The sequence below is a fragment of the Diceros bicornis genome, chromosome 15, assembly GCF_020826845.1.
Source record: "Diceros bicornis minor isolate mBicDic1 chromosome 15, mDicBic1.mat.cur, whole genome shotgun sequence".
Classification (NCBI taxonomy): Eukaryota; Metazoa; Chordata; class Mammalia; order Perissodactyla; family Rhinocerotidae; genus Diceros; species Diceros bicornis.
Genome location: NC_080754.1, coordinates 31,736,851 through 31,753,799, shown reverse-complemented (window position 1 = coordinate 31,753,799; position 16,949 = coordinate 31,736,851). Strand labels below are relative to the sequence as shown.

Genomic DNA, 16,949 nt, shown 5'->3' with positions numbered 1-16,949 from the left:
CTGATATTTTTCTGGCTGCCTCTAAGGTGATTCCCTCATCAAGTTGGCTGGTCTGCAAGGTCCTTCCCCTTGGCTGCCTGGAAAAACCCCAATCACCTTCCAGCCCAAGTTTACGGGTCACCTCCTCTGTGGTGCTTGTGTCTCCCAGGAACAGCAGTCACTGCCACTTCTGGACTCCTGTGGCTCTTTCTTCAGCCTTTATTATAGCACTTGGCACATTGTATTGCACTTATTTGCACGTCTATTGATTTTTCTACCAGCCTATGTCTTCCTCCAGCACAGAGCCCAACTTGTCTAGCTTTGAAATCTCTCCATCCCTTAGCACCTGGCACAGTGCTCTAGCATACATAAGTACTTAGTGAATGTTTGCTCAATAAATCAATGGATAAATTCAGGAATGAAGGAATGAGCAAACCAATGATGGATCCTGTTAGGATACGGCAAAATAATAGGAATATAAAAATATGTGAATGTCAGGGGAGTTTCATCAGTTGTAAGGGGAAAGAGCTACATGATTTAAAGAAGCAAATTATACCTGACTGGCTTTTGGTCCTGGTTTTATTATGATGTTTGAATCTGACATCCCAAATTTGCGGTGGTCTACCTTGCAATCTTCCATCGTCTGTTTTAAAATGAAAACATTCATAAGATTCCTTAGATAAAAATAATAAGAAAGAAATATCTCTTATTTGCATAGCACTTTAATCTTTTCAAAGTCCTTTTCACATATTTTCTCTCCTAGGCCAATTATCTTAATACTGTCATAGTCAAATTTCTGTTGTGTTGATTTATATTAAGGACCTTTTGAAGAATGTCAAAAAGCCAGAAACACTGTGACTATGTTTTACATAGTAATTGATGAAAGAAGTGCTAGCTACAGGCCAATGGTTATTCCTAAGTGGCATGTCTAGTAATTGGAGGAAGGTTTAAGCGAGATCTACTCTCAACACCGCTGAGTGCATTAGCTCTCAGCTAGGTAAGGATTGGGTCTTGAGATAAAAATGGGACTGTTTCTTATGCTACATCTATGCTACTAGTCTAATTGATTAGCTAGAGAGTTAGCTGCCAGCAAATTAGAAAGCACATTTGAAAATGGTTTGTATTCTTTGGATGTTAAACAGTATAAGTGATACCAACTGAGAAACCAATATTAACCTAAAATATGGGAAAATCTGTCAGATATATAAAAAGTAAAGGTCAGAGAATAGGAGATAACATCTGGTGTCTTCTCTGTCACTTACTTGTTTAACCTTGGGGACACCACTTCATTTCTCCAGATCTCAGTTTCTTCTGAAAAATATTCTGACATCCCTTCTAGTGCTAAAATTCTGAGTCTATAAGGACGTTTTCCCTCCCCCTAATGTTTAGTGAAAGGTTCCTGACTACCAAAGGATATTTAATTTAAGGCTGCTTCTCACCCAGCTTTAAACTCAATGAATAATGTTTATGCTTTGTTTGGAGTGAATATAACTGTTCTTAAAAACAATTCTTACAGAGCTAATACTAAAGATTTATGTTCCCACACAAGACCCCAACTTGCTGTGTCATTTGTACAGATGTATCAGCCCTCCTCTGCTGGAGAAGGAGAAACTGTGAGAATCAGGATCAAAGGCACATACGGTAACAACGACCCTGTGCAACTCATCACTGTGTCAACTCCACTGATGCTGGTAAGGATGTTGCTTATAACAATTACACTGATTCCTTTTCATTAAGATCCAGGAAAGTGATTACTATTTTGTCTTGCTGTCAAAAATTTCTCCACAGCAAATTCTCTAATTTTAACTTACTGAGATTAGAAATTTCCCTTTTTACCAGGTTTCCTCTTTTATTACTTTGGCTTCTAGAAAGCCACAATTTTCCTACTATCCATCTCTAAATTAGCCTTTTGGTGAGGTGTACTTCATGTCTCTGCGATCATTTGTTCCATTCCTTTACAACTCTGTTTAAAATGCTGTCCTGTACTTGATGTATCGTTGTAAGTAGCTTTAGAACTTTTTTTTGGAGGGCAGCAGAATGTAATTAACTAAGTTACTAATTAATGAATGAATACCCCTCATTTGTGGGGTATTACAATGCGCACAGTCTTTTTAGGCTCATAGTCTCAATGCTCACAAGTCCGTGAGTGAGGCATTATCATCCCAAATGCACAGATGAGGTACAGAGTCTTGGTTCTGAATTTGGGGTCACACAGCAAGAGAGCGGAGTCAAGAGCTCTTCCCACCATGTCATGACAGCCACCAGGATAAGTTCACACCCTTCAACCGTCATTCACTCTCAGCTCAGAACACTGAATCAGTTGGACCAAGAGTCCTCCAGTTTGGTGTCTAGACCTCTGCTATCCAATACGGGAGCTACCAGCCACTTGTTGCTATTTAAACTTAAGTTCAATTAATTAAAATAAATAAAATTAAAAATTGAGTTTTTCAATTGCATAGCCACATTTCAAGTGCTCATTAGTCACATGCAGCTAGTGACTACTATATTAGATGGCATTGCTTTAGTCTACTGTTTCTCTGAGGGTGTTTTGAAGAATATTTGTTTTCTCTAAAACATGTTTTGGCCTGTCAATAAGGTTTTTGTGGTCAAATAGGTTTGGTAAATACTGCATATCATATTCTCTCCTGAATATTCACAATGCACCACAGTATATTTAAGAAATCCTGCAGTCAAGAAATCGATTTAACTTTGTTTAAACGGCAGTTCCCAAATTTATTTGATCATGGAACCCTATTTCATGTTGCACTTATTAACAGAGTTCTCTGGAACAAAGATTGGGAAATTCAGGTAGGATCAGACTTTCATTCATGCATTACTGTGAATCTTCTCTGAGTTTCAACCAAAATTAGAAAGGCTTTAGCACTCCTACTAAGGATTTCTTCAAGTTTTCCTCATTCAGTTGAAGCAAGAAACTATCACCTTACCCAGGCGGTGCCCTCAAACATTTTGAGTTCCAGTGGATCTCCCTGGATGGTCCCATCCAGAAGGATCAGGGAGTGGCAGCTGGCCATGGCAGCACACAGTGGGCCCCATGGCAAAGCCTCACCCGAGGCAAAGCTATGGACTTCTTGGAAACTGGTAGAGAAGACAATTAATAAGTTAAGGTCTTCAACAAAATAATTTTGTACACTCTGCCCCTTAAATCTTACTAACATAGAGCTTCAATAATACCTTACCCTCATGGTGAAAACTTTCAATAGCTCCCCATGCCCTGTGTGATAAAGTTCTCCTATGCCTGGTATTCAAGGCCCTACCTTCCCAGTTCTATGTTACCTTACAGATTCTATTCCTACTAGTGTCCTTTATGCACAATTTTTCCAGATCCAAGTTAAACTTCTTTCTGTGTCTATATTTGCACAGAGATTTCCCTGCCCTGAGCCCTTGCTCACTTGGTTTTCTCATTTTCTAACTGGAATATTCTGTCTGCAGATTGCTCTTTATAAGATGCTCCTTTGAATTGGATGTGAATTTCCTTCTGAACAGAGTTTGCCACTGGCTAATCAATACTATGATTTCAGAGGGCTTGGATAGAATCACAGGGACTTGTGTCAGGTTACTGCAGCCAGCCCACATGGTGGCAGTATTGTGGGAAGGCATATTGTGAGAAGGCTTGGAGCTGACACCTGCAAACTCTGCAGAGCTGGCTCTAGAAAGCCACACACCCCAGGCAAGAAGTCTCTAGGCCAATGAGGTAGCAGGAATGAGAAGGAAGCCTGCCTGGTGGTTCCTTTTTCCTTCAAGTGAAAGCATGCATGGACTCTGCAGTATTTCTCACACTCAGTTCTCGGGTCTTTGCCCCTATTTCCTGAAACTCCTGGTGTGGGTGTCCAGCACCTAAAGCGCACTTTCCTCTTTGACAGTAAACTGGCTTGGTTTACCTGCATCTCCTCTCATCCTAGAGCTGAATAGTAATTTTATCTTGTTGTTTCTATTCTCCAAAAGCTTCAGAGTTCTAAGAGTAGAGTTCTTAGGGCAGAGTAGAAGAGGGATGGAAACTACAAACATCCTTTTCTCCTTTCAATAGAAGGAGAAGCCTTGACCATCTGGACAAAGGCCTGGCCCGGCATCTGAGCAGCCAGGGGCAGAGACACATGAGTAGGCTAGAGCCCAGATAGTTCAGTGATGCCCAGCCCGAGGATCTTCTGCAACGACTACCTGTCTGCTGTTACCCTGTGCCAGTGCTGCACCTGGGCCCATCACCATCTTGGGGAGCCCCTGCACGACTCTTTTAATGACAGCAGCCTCAGCCACTGTTTGGAGCCAAGGTGGGCTTCCCAAAGCTTAAGAGCAGAGGCCCCTCCACTCAGACTGAGAAGGCAGGTCTCAGCCCCTCAGGGAAGGGAGCTAGGAGGTCAGGGTCACTCTCTGGGAAGGGGCACTCCCTCCTCTCTACCTCTGTTCTGGGGTAGCATCTATGTGACTGCCCTCTCCACTGCCTAGGGCCAGCTTTTAAACCAGGTCTGCAAAAATTCTATTCATACACCCTTCAAAACCTATCTCAAATGCTATCTCTTGGTGGTTTTCCTTGATGTACTTCTTTTCAAAATTAATTTCTACCTCTTATCCAGTGTTATAAAAACCAAGACTGTGTATTATATCAAGCAATCATTATGATTTCTTCTTCTCTATTCTGATATTTGTGCCTTAATAGTAACTCTTTTCTCTGCCTGTGTTGTACGTTGAACGTGGGTGGGTACATTTGCACCTTTTTATCCTACTGGAGTATGAACTCCATGAGGTAGGAGATGGAGCTTTTCCTTTCTGGATCCCCCACCACACTAGCCACCCAGGAAGTCTGTGCAGTTTTTCGTTAAGCACGGTCCTGATTTCACTCTTTGCTCCTCTGTTTTATTCATTCAGCTCCTTAATCATTCACCTCATTCTATTCCATTTTTATGTGAAGTTTCAAGGCCTACTTTCTCTGTCTGATTCTGAACTTAAGACTCATTTAATTTAACAAGTTAGAAAAATTGGGAGCTGGTACCAGCCAATTATTATATATATTTTATGTGACATTCATCCCTCAACAAGGGAAGGATGGATTTGAGTAGCACAGAGGTGGCCAAGCAATCACACATCCATCTTCACTAATGTGCCTACCTGTTGCCAGCAGTAGGTACAGTCCCCCAGAGGTCCAGCCCGTCTTCCGTAAGAGTGCCAGTCTGGAAAAAAGTTAGAATTGGTATTAGCGTAAAATTTAAAGCTTTTAATTATATTACTATTTACACAAAACCCAAGCTCCCAAGAAATTAAAGTAGATCTAATTGTCCAAAGCCGTTACTTGCAAGCATCAAATTTTAAATCAGAGAAGAGGGCCTGAAAGAAAGATTCAGCATATGACAAGTGATTCTCAAAAGACCATGTTGAAAGCTAAGTGATTCCAATGACTCGTTATTACAACAAAATGCAAATGTTTTGTTTTTGTTTATTGTTGTGACTCTTACTGGTGCTAAATGACCAAGGTTCAGGGAATGGAAATCCAGCAAGAATCAGTGCCAGTTTGACTTTTTAGTTGGCACCTGCTGTCTTTCTAAAGCAGAGCTCAGAATTTTTTTTTTCTTTCTTTTCAAGACTATTTAGTTCACAGTCTGCCATCTGGTTCACAGCAATTTTCTAAAATATGGGTGACATGGTGACCGTCCAGATTGGTAATGAAATGTTGATAAAGGGCTTTGAGGCTATGGAAGTGCTAATAATAAATACTAATTAGTGCCCATGAATGGGTTTTATTGTGGATCAAGAGGAAAATGGCTGGGAGATTTGATTTGCTGTATTAGGGGAGAGTATTTGTCAGAAAATGGAACAGAGAAAGCAAAATGTAACTGAAGACTCTCACAGCACTGTTAACGTGCTCATTGCTTCACAGTCGATCATTAATTACAGACCCGGTGTCTCGTGCAGCAGGCTAACAGCTTTAGGCCTGCTTAACCCCCAGTCAGAGGAAGGAGTTGGCTACTGTTGCTTCTGCGCTGTCAAGGCAGAGCAGGGCCTTACCAAGTGCTGGAAAATATCCTGTTTCAACACTGACACCCAGGTCTCTGACACTATTTTTTAAGGTCATCTCTGTATAAGACACTGAATTTTCTAGTTTTCTACCAAATGACATCTTCTATCATTACAGCAAGTCACATTAGCACAATGCTTTACAGTGAAGTGCTTACAATGCTTTCAGTTCCTACAAGTGAGTAAACAGGGTAGAGACATTCTCAGCTTAGAGGTGAAATGAGCAGTCTCAGCATCCAGTGGCCTGTAGGATGGAGACAAAGAACCAGAATCCAGCCCATCTGGAATCTTCCACTAGATAACAAATGTTAAATGAATTCTGCAAAGCCTGTGGAAAGACAAAGCCTGTACTGGGCTTCCGGATTTAAGGAATTAAGGAATCTTTATTTCATTAATTCATATGGACTTCATGGAGAGCTAACATGCTTGCGTGAGTTATTCCTTGAAGAAGAAGAACAACAACAACAAAAGCTGTTTCCTTCATTTCCCTCCTGCATTTTATAAGGGCTCCAACCTGTGTGTTTAGATTCCAAATCCTCTTGAATTTTTCTATTTCAAAAAGAGTTAGCAACTTAATTCAAACTGAAATGTTTTTCTGATGATGAGATTATGTTTTTAAACGTCAATATTTTGAACATGAAAACAGAGATGATATTGCAGAAAAACAGAAATGGGACCATGTTCTTTCTCCACGTGAAAATGACCCTTATACGTTAAAAGTAACCATAAACAGAAAGAAACTAAATTATTGTTGCAGTTCTCAAGGGAATAAGATAGAAAAAGAAAACTTAGTAGCATAAATACTAGCCCAGGCTTGAGCTAAACTGAATAGAAAAGAGAGAACTTGCTTTAGAGAACTTATAACAAACCAACATAAACTAGAAATATATATGGGAACAAACATACTCAGAAGCCCAGTGGTGAATATCTTCTACGCTGAAACAACACTAGATGGAAATTCAATTAATTGTGGAATGCTTTATTCCAACATCGTGAGTTTTATAATGTGAAAGCTAGAAAAACTGAGAGATAATTGTAATGTAAGCTTCTTATCTTAAAAAGTTACGGAGAAACTTAATGTCAAATTCAGGATTAGATTTCTCATTTGCTGATTCCCAATCAAGAGTTCCTGCTCTATAAGATGCTGTCATACATATTTCCATTCTCTGGAAAAACTAGTTGTTTTTTTTCTGTGTGTATGAGGAAGATCAGCCCTGAGCTAACATCCGATGCCAATCCTCTTCTTTTTGCTGAGGAAGACTGGCCCTGGGCTAACATCCGTGCCCACCTTCCTCCACTTTATAGGGGACGCCGCCACAGCATGGCCTGACAAGCGGTGCATCGGTGCGCGCCCGGGATCCGAACCCGGGCCGTCAGCAGTGTAGCACGCGCACTTAACCGCTATGCCACGGGGCCAGCCCCAAGGAAAAATTAGTTTTAGAAACAGACAAATATGTAATGAATGTATTTTATAAATCTCCCTCCTATATTCTAGACACTAGTGAGGCTGCTGGGGCAGTAATGGGAATTCCTATCAGAAAACTTCCAAGGGGCTGTTACCTGACCCCAATCTAAAAGGAAGCTGCTGTTACATTAACCCTACTGGTTCCTGACTGGTGGCGATAGAGGACTTCCTCCGCCAAAGGAAATTGGAAAAGAATAGAACTGAAATAATCGAAGAGCTATGCCACTTCCAACTGGGGACCAAGACTTGTCAAGTCCACTCATGGTGTCTCTCCAGTTGGTCCTCGTCTCTGCATTCTTGCCCTTCTTATCTAGGAGAATGAGTGATCTCTTCAGTTATCCCCAGATAGCCTCCTGTCTGAGTCCCATACCCCTTATCTCCCTTCTCACCGGTTCCCCAGATGCAATAAATAAAACACACCTATAAAAATGGCACTGGTCTTCTTAAGAAATGAGAAGGGCTCCCATTCTGCTTCACAACAAGGCACTACTCCTTAGCTTGACACCTCAAACCCTGAGCCATTGAGCTCCTCCTCTCCACCTACATTCCCTACCAAACAGCCCACAATCTAGCCACACCCCCTGTCCTGTTCCCCACATGCTGCAGGCCCTCACATCCCTCTGCTTCTGAACTGCTCACCTCTTGAGGCTGAGGCCCATTCTGCCAAACAACCAAAGCCACAGCTCAAAGGCGACCTCCCACCTGTGGCAGGAAACTGCACCTCAATGCTTTGCTCATACCTCTATTAAGCACGCATTTCACTGCCTTATCATTATCAACACTTCCATTTTACCTGTTTCCTCAGCTAGACCATGAGCTTCTCAAGAGCTAGGAGTGTCTCGTGAATGGGGCTCTCTGCCAATGTGGGTTAACTAAAGAGTAGCAAAACCTCTACCAAGAATTCAAATGCAAATGACCTGAAGACATGGAGGACCAAGCCAGGCCCACTGCATTACAGCAATTAAACTGGCCTGCCCGAGCTGAGGGCAGCTTCTGAACAGGAGGCAGCTAACACTGAAAACCTCCAGGTGCCCCACAGGAGAGTCACGGGAAGGGGTCTCCCTGTCCCGAAGCAGCAGTCCTCCCCATCTGAACACACTCCTCCTCTGCCACCTTTCCAGGGCCCTGAGCACAGAGACAACCTTCCCTAATCCTGAGTCTTCATAACCAGGGGAGCAAAGGAGAAAAGAGAGACCAGAGCGCATAAACACAGGTCATGTTCACTCCCTCCCTTGCCCTAGAAGAAGCAGAGGAGGAGAAAGGAACATGTTCACTTAAGCTCTGGACAAAGCCCTTTGGGGAACAGAAATGTTCCTCATATTTTTTGTCTGAAAAAGCCAGTCAGTCAAAGTCATTACAGTAAGACATTTTTTGAAACCCAAAACAGACACAAAAATACTAAATTTCACAGGGAAGAAATTCATGCTGTGATGGCTAAACCACTTCCTTAGGACTCAGTGAAGCAGGCATCTAGAATGTGATCTCACACTGGCTCACTGTGTGACCCTCTCTGGCCTTAGTGTTCCCATTTGTAAAATGAGGTTGCTGGACCAGACATTCTCTGAGGCCCTTCCCAGCCCTGCTGTGCCTTGAAATATTAACCTCCAACCTGGAAAGTTTAGATCATACTTTGTCAAAGCACACGAGGTTTATTTGCCCACACATGTTGATTCTCTGTGGGGAGGTACAGAAGATTTTCTTCTTCTTCAGCCTTTTTTGTGCATACATGATGCCTGTGGTCAGGGCAGCTGGCAGCAGAGGAGGGACAGTCAAGCTGAAGAGAAGGAGGGCCATGGGTGCAGTTTTCCTGAAAGAGACCTGGGGAGTGGGGGCACAGACAGGTTAGCCTCGCAGAGCAGGCTGGCACCCTTCCTGGCACCATCTCCTGCAACACCACAGCTCAGAATATTCATAGTGAGTCGGCTCTCTTGGTGGGGCTGTGTTCTCTTGGCTGGGCCTAAGGAATGAACAAATCATCTCCCACTGAAGAACAAAGGAGTCCTCTGATTTCTACTCCACGTCCACTCTGCTCTTTCCTGACTCTGCTTCTCTCCACTCAGTGTTCCCTCCACCCAGAGGGCCCATCCATTCTCTGCTCATCATACTTCCACACACCCTCTGGACTCCCAGGGACTAGTCTTGAGTTGTAATATTTCACACAGCAGCTTGACTGTTGGATTATAAATCTCTCTCCTCTACTAGCCTACAAATTCCTTGGGCACAGCAGCTGTGGCTTATTCTCTCTGAAACCATCTTCGAAGTCATCTCATTCATCTCCAGAACATCTCATTCATCTCCAGATACAGAGCCTAGCACAGTTTCTGACACAGAGGAGGTGCTCGGCACACATATTGAATGAACGATGACCTGATAAAAACTATAAGCAAGATTCTGCCAAGATCGTAGCATATATTATCTGCTAAAGGGAACCCAATAATACAAATAGCTTGTTCTCACTGGACACACACTCTAGGGCAGGCACTGTGTTAGGCTACATACATTATTTAGTTATTCCTCCCAACAACCTTATGACGTAAATACTGTTATTTTCTCCATTGAACAGATGAGGAAACAGAGGCTTAAAAAATTAAATAACTTCCCCAAGGACATGTGCTGGTTAAATGGTGAGGATATGAACCCTAGTCTATCGGACTCCAGGGCACAAAGGCATGACCAGTGGATTATATTATCAAGCCAGTTCTCATGGAATCAGGATCCCAGGCAGGTCTGCAGAAGTCCACATGGCAGATAAAGGCAAGACCAAGATTAAATCACAGGGTGGCTTGTTTCACTTTTCACGTATTCTAGATACTAATAGCTCTATCCTCTACAACCTTGCCTAGGTTTTTACGAAATTAACCATAATTTTAGCCATCAAGTCCTCGTTTGGGTATTGGAAACACAGATTCAAGTTCAGTAACAATGGCTGCTGGATACAGCTTTGGTTCAATCTCAATTTATCTCAAAATCCATCATTCCCTGCTTTCCCAACCACAGCCACAGAGGGGTTTTGACCCCAAAGACTCAGCTGCATCTAATCCTGAGCCGGTGCAGATAGAGGGAGCCAACAGGTCCAAAGGTTCTGACCCACAAGACAATGGGGTCTGGGATTAGTCTTGCTGCTTTGGTGTCTATTGGATGTCGAGTCTTGCCCAGGAAACCTTCATTCCCAATGACTGCCAGGGCTTTCTGGTCTGTAGGAGAGGGCTTTTTGCCTGTTTTCCTGCTCAATGCTCCCTCCCCAGATGAAACTGGCACACTGCCTCAGATTCCAGACCCAGTGGCTTTAACACTCTGCCTAGCTCTTTCCAGGGTCCATTCTACCAGTGCCAATATGCCCCGGCCTCCTCTGCCCTCGACTTCCCTAGAAATGCTCCTAGGGGGCTTATTTCAGATTGAAATGACTACTCAGAGCTCAAGTTTGAGCATAGACATTGCCTAGAAATTCCCGTGACTGCGTCTTTGCTCATCAATATCCACCCCACCCCCCAACTCAGACACAGATTGCACTGATGCCACCAGTTTGGGCATTGTAATTTTAGGCCACCCACACCCAGTTTCATACCTTTGTTTGTATCCTTTTATTTACAATTTTTTCTTCTTCCCTATGAGCTCACATCGCTAAGATCCCAGCATGTTTTAAAGAAGAGACTGCAGGTTCACAACAGAATCAGACTCTCAGGACAAGAAAGGATCTCAGAGGATCGTTCGTGACAACCCTTCCCTCTCCACCCATCACAACTATTAAGAGAGACATCCAAATGAAACCAGACACCCTGAAGCTTAAATAGAGGTGGGGATCCATACAGTACACAACTCTGCAAAAGTAAACATTTAGTTTCATTTCAGAACTTAAGCAGAACACAGTGACAACCCATTGACTGCATGGTGTGTTGAGTATGCCCTGGACAACGTACATGCTCAAATACTTCAAAGCTCTCAGGTAGCCCAAACTTCTAGGCATGGCACTTAAAATCTCCTTCAATATGACCTATTTCTACCTTACCAGACTTATCTCTTAAGGGCCTGCTGATTCCAGAAGACCCCTGTGCATTTCTTCCTTTGTGTTTTGCTCACTCAAATTGGTATGCCCTTCCTGCTCTCTGATCTGATTGACTAAATCCTCTCCATCCTATCAGGCTTGAGAAACATGCATTTCCTCTGAGGCTGATTGAGCTTGGGTGTCACAAATGCCACACATGTGGTAAGCTCTCATTCCCATCCAAATGGTGAAAGGAGCCGTGAACTCTGCAACTTTTCAGAGATGCACCATCCAATACAATTTTCACTAACCACATATGGCTATTTAAATTTTAATTAATTTAAATGGAGTACAGTTGAAAATTCATTTCCCCAGTCACACTAGCCACGCTTCAATAAGCACATGTGTTTAAGGGCTACCATATTGGACAGTTGAGACATAGAATATTTCCATCATCTAAGAAAGCTCTATTGGACAGCATTGATTCACAGACTGATGGGACTAAGAGGTAACCTTACCTAACCCTTTTGAGTGAGGTCAAGCTCCTTGAGAAAGCTATGCTATTGAAAAGCCTTACCCCCAGTACTTACTCCATGGTACATATACACACCAAGGGCATAGAAAAAACCCACAACTCCAAGGCAGGCCAGGAACACTAGGAACTTGAAGGCATCACTGTATAGTTTGAAGTTCAGAGGCCGGGGGTAGAGGATGGATCTCACCAAGTCTCCTTTTGCTGTATTATAACCTACATGAAGATAATCACAGGTTGAGTAAGGTCCTTTAATACAGTTTCGCCCCAAATGAGAAACAGTTTGCATTGAATTAAGGATTGGTTAATAGAGTCATTTGAATATGGAATGAAAACAGCATTGCTGTGACCTAACAGCATATTTACATTTATTGTTCTTACAAGTCACCAGAAACAATAAATGGCGTTCACTTAGCCCTGCTCAATTTCTCTTGCTCTGGGAGTCAGTGCTTCGGTGGCTCAAACAATGCAACTCTGCAGTGATGCATAGGGTTGGGAAAAGAAGACCAAGGAGCTGATGAATATGGTGACCAGATAAGATGAGCTGCTAAGAGAAGAAGACTTTAAAGCACAGACATGTGCTGAATATAAATAGAAAATTAAGAGAAAAGGAAAGCACAAGGCAAGTAATTTCTTAAATATTATGTCTCCAATCATGTCATTCTTATGTTCAAAAACCTTCCAGAGCCCTTAGTTTTGAGAATCAAGTTCAAGTGTCTAGGCATGGCATTCGAGATCCCCTTCAATCTGATCTACTCTTACCTTGCTAGACTTATCTCTTAACTGCTCACTGGTCCTAGAAGACCAGTGTATTCCTTCTTTCATGTTCTGTGCACTCCTTCCTTCATGTTCTGCAGACATAAATTAGCATGTCTTTCCAGCTCTCTAATATGATGGGCTAAATCCTTCCCATCCTATCAGGCTTGGCTCAAAATGCTGCCTCATCAAATACCTGTTTCCAGAATTCTACTCCCATACTTCATATCAAAAATAATTTCTCTCACTCTTTAGAGTTCCTATAACACTTCATCATTTGACATCTACCACTGCTCTGTGTTTTAGTTAGCTATAAATCCATCTCTCCCCTGCACCACAGCACAATCTTCTTTAAGGGCAATTATCTCACAAATTTTTTCTTTAACCCTCAGTACATAGCCCTTAGTAGATACTCAATAAGATCTAAATTATTGGCAAAAAAAAGATTGACTACTATATGTTCTAGATATGAGTCATTATTTTAAGTACAAAACATGCCTTAATCCCACTGTTTGATGAACATCTGGGTCTCCTCAAACATGGCTTTGCAGGCTTTGGAGAAAAGGAGCAGGGTTCCCTCTAACCTATTGCTTTAGCATTTTACAAGCTGAGATTGGGTGGTTTCCATGATCTCCACTCATTGGCTGCTGCTGACCAGCAGGCTGACAGACGCTCTCATGCCCACTGACTGCTTTGAACATAAAACAAAACTTGATGTTTTTAATCTTAAGAAAATCAGGTAGAACCATTGAATTATAAACTAAACTAAAATATCGAGACATCGTAGTGCAAGGAGTGTTTCGGATCTGTGAATAGGTGGAGTGGCAGAAGCACAGGTCAGGGGTGAGTACAGAGAGCTGGGACCATGGAAGATGTTAGTCATGTGATGTCACGTGAAAGGTGAGGACTAACATTGGTAGTCTTGAAAAGTTTTTGAGCATGGTGTGTATGAACTACTTCAAACTATGTTCTAGAAATGTGACTTGGTGACAGATTGAGGGATAGGTTAAAAAAAGATTGAATAGAATACAAGAAAAAGTATTTGAAGTGAAAGTTGAAAAGAAACAGTCAAAAGAATATTTCTGTTATAATAGTTTAGACAGGAGATGATGAAGGCCTGAAAAAAAATACCAACCATGGGCATGAAGGAGAGGGAGACAGGACTCAGAGGGTCTTTGTAGAATCGACAGGATGTGGCGCCCTATTTGGTATGGGAGAAAGTGGGGAGTTAAAGATGATATGAAAAAACTACCTAGATGGTGATGTTGTCAACAGAAAGAGGCGACAGAGGAGGATATGTTCACTTTCAGATGCCTTGACTTTGAAGTGTCTATAGGGAACACAGATGGAGGTATCTAGCAGGGAACTTGAAATAACAGCCCAGCAAGCAATTGTTTGAGAGAAAAAAGTCCTCAAGTGTTAGTGGTTAAAATTGTTCTCTTGGTAATCACTTAAAGGGGGTGTAGAGGGAAAAGAGAAGGAACCAATGGACACAAGAAAAAATAAGAACATAGATTTGCCTTTGAGGAAATAAACTTCATCCCTGTATATGCTTAACCATATAAGGGGTTTTAACAATGAACCATTCAATTAGAAATGGTGGCGACTTAGAATAATAAGAGTCTGATTGGAAAAGAGTGTGGCTGTTATTACTAGAATGTGGCAAAGTCCATAATCCTAAACAAAATTTCCCTAATCCAACTCCCCCACCTCCAATCATGGATTAAATGTACAAAAGTGGAATCTACTAACCTGTTTGCAAAACGACAGCTCTTACTGGCCCCTGCCCAGAGGGCTTGACCTGGATTACTTCCGTTCCGCAGAAAAGGACATGTTTTCGATAATCCTCCAAACTGTGGGATTTCCAGGCTGTGGTGTTCTCCGTATGGGGCAATTGTGTCTTTGTGACAGGTGTACTTTCTCCTAAAGAAGATTATATTTTGTTGGTTGTCTGTGAACTCAGGTAGTTACTTAGAGTTGGTGCTCGCCAATTTCAAGAAAGGATACAAACCACAGCTAATCTGGTCCTAATGCCCATCCCATGAGTCAAAGGACTGTTCTTAGGGATGCTGATAATGCAAGCAGTGGTACATTTGATTACATTTCAAGTATTTATTTAAAATCTGCCTATCTTGCCCATACCAGGCCTGCACGGTTTGTTGTTGAAACCGGCAAAGAGTTAGCCATTGATGATTAAACAGCTAGTAACTATGGGGGATCAGAATTGGCCCCTACCCCCACTAACTAACCAAAAGAGCTTGGGATGGGAGGCCTGCCCCCAGAACAGGCCATCACCATAGACATCTCCAGTGTCTGGGTGGGTCCCTGCTAAACCCATTCTTAGTTGTAGTTACCCTTTATGAGATACATTTACATTTGTAAAGAAAATCTCCATCTGTAAAGGTATCTTCCTCCAAAAATGTAAAGAAAATCTCCATCTGTAAAGGTATCTTCCTCCCTGTATCAGGAAGAAGGGGAGGATAGCTTTACCTAGAAACTTATCAGAACAGAAGATGAGGACTTAAATCTGCATGATAAACTTACCCATTGTTAACTGTGCTGTTTAGGCAATATGCTATCTGACTCCCACTAGGTTCCTATAGGTAACATCCCCCTGGAGTCTGGGTCACCATGGTAATGGGTGTTTGAGCTATTTTTTCAGGAACTGAACCCTTGTCCACTTCAGGCCGGAGTGAGACCACCAACCCATCAACTGGGCCCTTTTGACGGCAAGAGGTTGGAACTCCACCCTCAGGGCATGCTAATGCTGCCATTCTGTGAACATGTGTCCTATGAAGAAGCATGAAGCCTGACTACGTTTGCACAGATCATCAATTACCTCATCTCTCCTCACCTCTGGTCATTTCAGACCACCTTGCCCCCTTCTCCATAAATACCCCCGAGTCCCTATTTTTGGGGAGGCGGATTTGAGACTTGTTCTCCCATTTTCCTCACTTAGTTGCTTTGTGATTAAACCCTCTGTCTCTGCAATCTCATCGTCTCAGTGATTGGCTTTCTGGGCGTTGCGCAAAAACGGACCTGGTGCGGTAACATTGTTATAATCTAAAAAGCGGCCCATTTTAGCAAAGAGAGCTGTCCCTTAATCACTCCCCGAAGATTCATTAAGCTCAGCACTATTCTAGGCAATGAAGGAGCCATAAAGCATGTATATAGTTATTATTCTTTGCCTTTCATTCACTCATCTATCCACCCATTCATCCATTCATTCAACAAATATTTTTAAGTGCTTATTCTGCGTCAGGCACAGCTGTAGGTGCTGAGAATATCATAATGAACAAGAGAGACAGAAATCCTGCCCTCATAAAGCTCAGGGAGCCAGGCTACTAAATAACTAATTAAAATACAATAAGGTAAGTATTTGGGTAGTAGTCCCAGATGATCTGAAGATCTGATGCAAACAGAAGATCAGGAAAGATTTCCTGGACAATTAATAAATGACAGCTTGAGGGGCCGGCCTGGTGGCGCGTGGTCTGCTGTGGCACCAGGGGTTCGCCGGTTCGGATCCTGGGCGCACACCGACGCACTGCTTGGCGAGCCATGCTGTGGTGGTGTCCCATATAAAGTAGAGGAAGACGGGCACGGATGTTAGCCCAAGGCCAGTCTTCCTCAGCAAAAAAAAAAGAGGAGGATTGGCAGATGTTAGCACAGGGCTGATCTCCTCACAAAAAAAAAAATAATAATAAATGACAGCTTGAAAGGAGAGTAAGACCAGCCAGATCCAGAAGGAGAGGAAAGAGTTCTTGGAAGAAGTGAGAGAAAGAGCATGGTGTGCTCTGGGCGCTAAAGATAGCCAAGGATGTTCGACACTGAGTGTGAGGGAGAGGTAAGGAGTTCTACAAGTACAGAGATAAAGGAGAATGATGCCTTCATAAAATCTGTAAAATATTCTTCATGATGTTTTTGGAGCTTGCAGTGAAAGAGAAAGCAATGTAACAAGACAGGACCTCTTGTGTCTTTCTGGATGACCTCAGCTCTACTTCCATTAATAAGCACCTCTAAATAGATACATCAGTAATGTCTATCTTCACCTTTCCTCTCTCCTGGGCTCTTGTTCTGTGTTTCCCAATTGTGGGCTGTTCATCCCAACCTTGATATCTCACTACCTTCTCCAACTCAACATACCGAAAATCTACATCAATATTTTCATCCCTTAAACTTCCTCCTGACTCTCTTCTTTCTCTTATGGTACC

At 42.5% G+C, this 16,949-nt stretch overlaps 1 protein-coding gene across 1 annotated transcript in view; it reads right to left on the bottom strand.

Annotated features, from left to right (window-relative positions):
• The window catches only part of ATP13A5 (ATPase 13A5), a 110,436-nt gene that overhangs the window by 43,008 nt on the left and 50,479 nt on the right, over window positions 1-16,949 (bottom strand). The window contains exons 10-15 of the mRNA XM_058555609.1: window positions 14,491-14,661; window positions 12,041-12,198; window positions 9,098-9,286; window positions 5,101-5,162; window positions 2,925-3,075; window positions 536-622 (exon numbers count right to left, since the gene is read on the bottom strand). Coding sequence (XP_058411592.1) covers window positions 536-622; window positions 2,925-3,075; window positions 5,101-5,162; window positions 9,098-9,286; window positions 12,041-12,198; window positions 14,491-14,661 — 818 coding nt within the window. The remainder of the gene's footprint in view (window positions 1-535; window positions 623-2,924; window positions 3,076-5,100; window positions 5,163-9,097; window positions 9,287-12,040; window positions 12,199-14,490; window positions 14,662-16,949) is intronic.